An 8,298-nucleotide genomic window follows, 5' to 3' on the forward strand; every position below is an offset into this window, starting at 1 on the left:
CGAAAAAGCAAAATGACCAGGTGTTCGCTACGAATGCTCCCAGCAGCAGCGAGAGATTCCTAACATGCGACGCCGATGACCTGCAACGACGCCCGGAGCACTCACGAGAGGAGAAGAGTGCCACACAGACGCGAGAGTACGGCGCCGAGAGAACGAGGAGGCTGCTCTCGCTGAAAGATTATGCGCGACGCGCCTAGCACGTTCTAGGCGTTTCCATCTGGCGCAAGCACGTGGTCCTGTGCTTGCGTGTCTGCTTGCGTGGGCGCATTCTCAATGCGCCTTGAGTTAGTTCCGTTTTGTAAGCAGTGTAATTCAGTTGTGAATAAATAGAGTAGTGAAGAGAAAATAAACGTGACAAGAGGCAAAGCTGGATATTTTTATTGGTGTTCCTGCCTTTCTCGTCTTGGAGTTTTATTCTCTGCTCTGCTCCACTGTTTGGATCTCCGGTAGTGATTGGTGACGCAAATCCGGTTCTTGTCAGAACCAAACCAAGAGTTTAGTCTTTCCGCGTCCAGACCAATACTACCGATCCAGTCTGCCGTGTCTTGTGAAGAGAAGGCTCTCTTCAGACACGTGTATCTCTGTGCGCTGTTCGCACATCGCTTGCCAGTCCGGAAAGTATCAGTCCACTAGCAGATCCACCCCGTGTGAGTCACACGTCAAAAAACATTTGGTCCTTCGAACCGGATCGGGACTGGTGAAGAAGCGTTTCGCGTGGCTGACAACGCGAACTGAGCGTGTCACGTGGCTCGGACAACGTGACATTCGCGATTTACCCGCCGTCGTTGGAGAGAACCACGTCGCGGTGCAAAAGTTTTTGTTACGGTTTTCGTCGCGGTCGTCGATTAGTATACGTGTGATATCGTGCGCCGGCGAATGCTTACGTGTCTACTGCGACGAACATAGAACACATTCGTGATTATTTGGAAAGGAGTCTGCGCTTACGGAGATGCTGCCTCGTACTCCCAACCAGAAAATGGAAAGGCCCGAAGAAATTTCGAAGCTCAGCCTCCGACGTGGCCGGGTCAAGGCAAAAGTGACCCGAATGCTGAATATTTTGGAATCGGATGAAGGAACACTTTCCTTGCCAGCTCTGAGGGTTCATGCCAGAAACCTTCAAGCGATATACGATGAATACAATGAGATTCATAATGTCATCTTTGAAGCCGTACCCGAAGACGCTGAGGCACAGGAGGAGATATTTATCGACTTTGAAGCAACTTCAACGAGGCCGCAATAAAGATCGAGACCTTGATGGCTGCGCTGCAAAGGGACAATCAGCGAGCCCCAGCCCACCCCGTTGCCGCGCCGATGCCAGGTCAAGTGATAGTTAACACACAAGCCTACCGTGCGCCGTTACCCACATTTGATGGTCGCTATGAAGCATGGCCACGCTTCAAGGCCATGTTCCAGGACCTTATAGAGCGAACTAATGATTCAGATGCTGTTAAGCTATACCATCTGGAAAATTCGCTCAAGGGAGAAGCTGCAGGGGTTATAGATATTGAGACGCTTCAAAACAACCACTACGAGCGCGCGTGGGAAATATTGGAGCAACGATTCGGAAACAAGCGCCTCATATTGGAAAGTCACATTCTGGGCCTCCTGAACATGACGAAGGTTCAAAGGAAAAGTTCCAAAGAGCTGCGGAATCTGGTGGACAAGTGTACTCGACACATTGACAACCTAGTCAAGCTAGACCAACCTCTGACTGGTATGTCACAAATGTTCGTGGTGACATTGCTGACACGTGCACTGGATGATCAAACCCGTGAGTTGTGGGAAGCCTCATTTGATCAAACGGAGCTACCACAATATGATGACATGATCGAGTTCCTGAGACAGCGAGTTGTGATATTGGAGCGCTGCGAGACTGCCACAACAGTTGGAACGTCCAAGACTTCAAAGTTTGCATCGTTCAAAGGAGGAGCCTCGAAATCATCGCATGCAGCAATAGCAACATCGGAAAATGCATGCGACTTCTGTAACGGCCAGCATTAAAACGACAAATGTCCGACCTTCTTAGGAATGAGTGTTAAGCAGCGGCGAAACAAGCTCAGAGGAATGAAACTGTGCTACAACTGTCTTCAGAATGGGCATCAAATGATAACTTGTCCCAGCAAAGGTGTTTGTGGAAAGTGTTTTGGAAGGCATCATACTCTTCTTCATTTTGTTCGAGATGAAACTCCAGCGAAGAAGAACGAACCATCAAAGTCAGTCGAGGAGCGACAGAGGCCGGACGTAACAGAGCGACCTGTCAACGCGTCGTGTTCCAGCGTCAATCGTCAGCCTAGCAAACAGATCTTCCTTATGACTGCATTGGTTAATCTTCAATCTAAAGGAGGTCAAATTCATAAGGTGCGAGCGTTATTGGACTCTGGCTCGCAGATCAATCTGCTGACGGAATCCTTGGTGCAGAAGCTGAACCTACCCAAGTACCCAACGAATATTCCTGTGCTCGGCGTAGCAGGAACTCGATCCCAGATAAGTCATCGAGTTGCAGTCCGAATGTCTTCGAACTACAACGATTTTGACGCCATTGTGGACTGTCTTGTCACACCACGAGTGACGGGAACTATACCCTCGACCAAGGTCAATGTGGATGCTTGGCATTTACCACCCGGTATGGTGCTGGCTGACCCGAGATTTTACGAGCCCAACGATGTTGAGATGCTGATTGGAGCTGAACACTTCCATGCCATTATGTTGCGAAGACAGATGCACATCGCCGAAAAACTGCCAATCTTGCTAGAGACTCAATTTGGATGGGTTGTTACTGGTTCTTACGAAGAGGACGACGGAGGTGGTGCACTATACGCTAACTTTGCTGTGGCTGACAGCTTGAAGGTCTGCCTCAAGCGCTTTTCCCACCAGGAGGGGTTAAGTGAACCAGAGACGGTTACAATTAAGGAAGAATACTTCAAAGAAAACTTCCAACGAACTTATCGTCGCAACGAAGATGTAGTTCAACTGCCATTTTGTGTATCAGTGAGCCATTTAGAAGGCTCCAGATCTCTACCATCGAAACGAAACCTCATGCTGGAGAAAAAACTTTTGTGGAATCCCGACCTGAGGGCTCAGTGCACGGCATTCATTGAAGAATATCAAGCGCTGGGCCACTGCCGTGAAGTGAAAGAGGATGACGATCCACCTGATCTCCAAGCATATATCTTACCGCATCACTGTATCTTGAAGCCATCCAGCAGCAGTACGAAGCTCCGTGTTGAAGGAATTCCAGACGCTGACCGAGAGACTTTGGTGCCAATTCAAGACTCCAGTGCATATGAAGTTACCAAAGCCTTAGGACTCCTGTGGGACCCGAAAAGAGACTTGTTTCTGTTCCACAAATCTCCTGAACAAACGAAGGATGATTCTCGGCCAACAAAACGAAAGGTGCTATCCCAAATAGCGAAGTTGTTCGACCCATTGGGCCTTGTGTCACCGGTGATCGTAGAAGCGAAGATGATAATGCAGTCTCTATGGGCCGCCAACATCGGTTGGGATGATCCGGTGAACGGCGACTTGCTGCATCAATGGGAGGAGTTTCAAACGTGGTTAACTCAGCTTGGCAAATTTGAGATTCTTAAATGTCTCGTAGTTTCCGAGACCAAAACAATGGAGATACATGGGTTCGTAGATGTCTCGAAACATGCGTATGGTGCTTGTGCTTATCTCCGCAGCATTGAAAGGGAGGGATCAATAGCACATCTCCTATGTAGTAAATCGAAAGTAGCACTGTTCGAAGAAGGCACTGTTCAAAAATTAGAACTGTGTGCTGTTCAACTATTATTTAAATTGATGGAAAAGGTCATTCCAACGATGAAGCTGAAAATTTAGGTTGTCAAGCTATGGTCCTATAGCAAAATGATGTTGGCTTGGTTAAGGAAACCCTTCAAACGTCTACATGTGTATGTTCAAGGTCGAGTGGCTGAAATCGTTCGGCTTACCGAAGATTACCAATGGGGCTACAATAACACAGCGCACAATCCGGCGGATATCATGTCCCGAGGCAATTCGTCCTTCCAAGACAGCAAGAGCTCAACGTCCACCTGCAGCTTCAGCAGTGATTCTTCGCCACAGCGTGGAAAACCATCAAATGAGTTGGAATGGAATTCCAACGGGGGGAGTATGTTCGCTACGAATGCTCCCAGCAGCAGCGAGAGATTCCCAACATGCGACGCCGATGACCTGCAACGACGCCCGGAGCACTCACGAGAGGAGAAGAGTGCCACACAGACGCGAGAGTACGGCGCCGAGAGAACGAGGAGGCTGCTCTCGCTGAAAGATTATGCGCGACGCGCCTAGCACGTTCTAGGCGTTTCCATCTGGCGCAAGCACGTGGTCCTGTGCTTGCGTGTCTGCTTGCGTGGGCGCATTCTCAATGCGCCTTGAGTTAGTTCCGTTTTGTAAGCAGTGTAATTCAGTTGTGAATAAATAGAGTAGTGAAGAGAAAATAAACGTGACAAGAAACAAAGCTGGATATTTTTATTGGTGTTCCTGCCTTTCTCGTCTTGGAGTTTTATTCTCTGCTCTGTTCCACTGTTTGGATCTCCGGTAGTGATTGGTGACGCAAATCCGGTTCTTGTCAGAACCAAACCAAGAGTTTAGTCTTTCCGCGTCCAGACCAATACTACCGATCCAGTCTGCCGTGTCTTGTGGAGAGAAGGCTCTCTTCAGACACGTGTATCTCTGTGCGCTGTTCGCACATCGCTTGCCAGTCCGGAAACTATCAGTCCACTAGCAGATCCACCCCGTGTGAGTCACACGTCAAAAAACATTTGGTCCTTCGAACCGGATCGGGACTGGTGAAGAAGCGTTTCGCGTGGCTGACAACGCGAACTGAGCGTGTCACGTGGCTCGGACAACGTGACATTCGCGATTTACCCGCCGTCGTTGGAGAGAACCACGTCGCGGTGCAAAAGTTTTTGTTACGGTTTTCGTCGCGGTCGTCGATTAGTATACGTGTGATATCGTGCGCCGGCGAATGCTTACGTGTCTACTGCGACGAACATAGAACACATTCGTGATTATTTGGAAAGGAGTCTGCGCTTACGGAGATGCTGCCTCGTACTCCCAACCAGAAAATGGAAAGGCCCGAAGAAATTTCGAAGCTCAGCCTCCGACGTGGCCGGGTCAAGGCAAAAGTGACCCGAATGCTGAATATTTTGGAATCGGATGAAGGAACACTTTCCTTGCCAGCTCTGAGGGTTCATGCCAGAAACCTTCAAGCGATATACGATGAATACAATGAGATTCATAATGTCATCTTTGAAGCCGTACCCGAAGACGCTGAGGCACAGGAGGAGATATTTATCGACTTTGAAGCAACTTCAACGAGGCCGCAATAAAGATCGAGACCTTGATGGCTGCGCTGCAAAGGGACAATCAGCGAGCCCCAGCCCACCCCGTTGCCGCGCCGATGCCAGGTCAAGTGATAGTTAACACACAAGCCTACCGTGCGCCGTTACCCACATTTGATGGTCGCTATGAAGCATGGCCACGCTTCAAGGCCATGTTCCAGGACCTTATAGAGCGAACTAATGATTCAGATGCTGTTAAGCTATACCATCTGGAAAATTCGCTCAAGGGAGAAGCTGCAGGGGTTATAGATATTGAGACGCTTCAAAACAACCACTACGAGCGCGCGTGGGAAATATTGGAGCAACGATTCGGAAACAAGCGCCTCATATTGGAAAGTCACATTCTGGGCCTCCTGAACATGACGAAGGTTCAAAGGAAAAGTTCCAAAGAGCTGCGGAATCTGGTGGACAAGTGTACTCGACACATTGACAACCTAGTCAAGCTAGACCAACCTCTGACTGGTATGTCACAAATGTTCGTGGTGACATTGCTGACACGTGCACTGGATGATCAAACCCGTGAGTTGTGGGAAGCCTCATTTGATCAAACGGAGCTACCACAATATGATGACATGATCGAGTTCCTGAGACAGCGAGTTGTGATATTGGAGCGCTGCGAGACCGCCACAACAGTTGGAACGTCCAAGACTTCAAAGTTTGCATCGTTCAAAGGAGGAGCCTCGAAATCATCGCATGCAGCAATAGCAACATCGGAAAATGCATGCGACTTCTGTAACGGCCAGCATTAAAACGACAAATGTCCGACCTTCTTAGGAATGAGTGTTAAGCAGCGGCGAAACAAGCTCAGAGGAATGAAACTGTGCTACAACTGTCTTCAGAATGGGCATCAAATGATAACTTGTCCCAGCAAAGGTGTTTGTGGAAAGTGTTTTGGAAGGCATCATACTCTTCTTCATTTTGTTCGAGATGAAACTCCAGCGAAGAAGAACGAACCATCAAAGTCAGTCGAGGAGCGACAGAGGCCGGACGTAACAGAGCGACCTGTCAACGCGTCGTGTTCCAGCGTCAATCGTCAGCCTAGCAAACAGATCTTCCTTATGACTGCATTGGTTAATCTTCAATCTAAAGGAGGTCAAATTCATAAGGTGCGAGCGTTATTGGACTCTGGCTCGCAGATCAATCTGCTGACGGAATCCTTGGTGCAGAAGCTGAACCTACCCAAGTACCCAACGAATATTCCTGTGGTCGGCGTAGCAGGAACTCGATCCCAGATAAGTCATCGAGTTGCAGTCCGAATGTCTTCGAACTACAACGATTTTGACGCCATTGTGGACTGTCTTGTCACACCACGAGTGACGGGAACTATACCCTCGACCAAGGTCAATGTGGATGCTTGGCATTTACCACCCGGTATGGTGCTGGCTGACCCGAGATTTTACGAGCCCAACGATGTTGAGATGCTGATTGGAGCTGAACACTTCCATGCCATTATGTTGCGAAGACAGATGCACATCGCCGAAAAACTGCCAATCTTGCTAGAGACTCAATTTGGATGGGTTGTTACTGGTTCTTACGAAGAGGACGACGGAGGTGGTGCACTATACGCTAACTTTGCTGTGGCTGACAGCTTGAAGGTCTGCCTCAAGCGCTTTTCCCACCAGGAGGGGTTAAGTGAACCAGAGACGGTTACAATTAAGGAAGAATACTTCAAAGAAAACTTCCAACGAACTTATCGTCGCAACGAAGATGTAGTTCAACTGCCATTTTGTGTATCAGTGAGCCATTTAGAAGGCTCCAGATCTCTACCATCGAAACGAAACCTCATGCTGGAGAAAAAACTTTTGTGGAATCCCGACCTGAGGGCTCAGTGCACGGCATTCATTGAAGAATATCAAGCGCTGGGCCACTGCCGTGAAGTGAAAGAGGATGACGATCCACCTGATCTCCAAGCATATATCTTACCGCATCACTGTATCTTGAAGCCATCCAGCAGCAGTACGAAGCTCCGTGTTGAAGGAATTCCAGACGCTGACCGAGAGACTTTGGTGCCAATTCAAGACTCCAGTGCATATGAAGTTACCAAAGCCTTAGGACTCCTGTGGGACCCGAAAAGAGACTTGTTTCTGTTCCACAAATCTCCTGAACAAACGAAGGATGATTCTCGGCCAACAAAACGAAAGGTGCTATCCCAAATAGCGAAGTTGTTCGACCCATTGGGCCTTGTGTCACCGGTGATCGTAGAAGCGAAGATGATAATGCAGTCTCTATGGGCCGCCAACATCGGTTGGGATGATCCGGTGAACGGCGACTTGCTGCATCAATGGGAGGAGTTTCAAACGTGGTTAACTCAGCTTGGCAAATTTGAGATTCTTAAATGTCTCGTAGTTTCCGAGACCAAAACAATGGAGATACATGGGTTCGTAGATGTCTCGAAACATGCGTATGGTGCTTGTGCTTATCTCCGCAGCATTGAAAGGGAGGGATCAATAGCACATCTCCTATGTAGTAAATCGAAAGTAGCACTGTTCGAAGAAGGCACTGTTCAAAAATTAGAACTGTGTGCTGTTCAACTATTATTTAAATTGATGGAAAAGGTCATTCCAACGATGAAGCTGAAAATTTAGGTTGTCAAGCTATGGTCCTATAGCAAAATGGTGTTGGCTTGGTTAAGGAAACCCTTCAAACGTCTACATGTGTATGTTCAAGGTCGAGTGGCTGAAATCGTTCGGCTTACCGAAGATTACCAATGGGGCTACAATAACACAGCGCACAATCCGGCGGATATCATGTCCCGAGGCAATTCGTCCTTCCAAGACAGCAAGAGCTCAACGTCCACCTGCAGCTTCAGCAGTGACAGAGATGTTAAAATCGCGAGTCTACATACTCGCACTTTGCCCTTCTTTGCAGAACGATTTTATTTCGTTAAACTCAATCTGCAATGATGCTATCTAAAGTTCAACTCGGAAAGCATCAAAAA

At 48.3% G+C, this 8,298-nt stretch overlaps 4 protein-coding genes across 4 annotated transcripts; all 4 read left to right on the top strand.

The window, feature by feature from the left end:
* Positions 1–1,254: 1,254 nt before the first annotated feature.
* On the top strand, positions 1,255–2,001 carry LOC129743282 (uncharacterized). Its single transcript, XM_055735267.1, has one exon. It carries the CDS (start codon positions 1,255–1,257, stop codon positions 1,999–2,001), a length of 747 nt encoding a protein of 248 aa, XP_055591242.1.
* A 27-nt stretch (positions 2,002–2,028) lies between these two features.
* Positions 2,029–3,837, top strand: LOC129743283 (uncharacterized). The gene has a single exon (XM_055735268.1). It carries the CDS (start codon positions 2,029–2,031, stop codon positions 3,835–3,837), a length of 1,809 nt encoding a protein of 602 aa, XP_055591243.1.
* A 1,525-nt stretch (positions 3,838–5,362) lies between these two features.
* Positions 5,363–6,109, top strand: LOC129743285 (uncharacterized). Its single transcript, XM_055735269.1, has one exon. The coding sequence runs from the start codon at positions 5,363–5,365 to the stop codon at positions 6,107–6,109; it is 747 nt and encodes a 248-aa protein (XP_055591244.1).
* Positions 6,110–6,136: 27 nt separating this feature from the next.
* LOC129743286 (uncharacterized) lies at positions 6,137–7,945 on the top strand. The gene has a single exon (XM_055735270.1). The coding sequence runs from the start codon at positions 6,137–6,139 to the stop codon at positions 7,943–7,945; it is 1,809 nt and encodes a 602-aa protein (XP_055591245.1).
* Positions 7,946–8,298: the final 353 nt, after the last annotated feature.

Source organism: Uranotaenia lowii, chromosome 2 (assembly GCF_029784155.1).
Source record: "Uranotaenia lowii strain MFRU-FL chromosome 2, ASM2978415v1, whole genome shotgun sequence".
Taxonomy (NCBI): Eukaryota; Metazoa; Arthropoda; class Insecta; order Diptera; family Culicidae; genus Uranotaenia; species Uranotaenia lowii.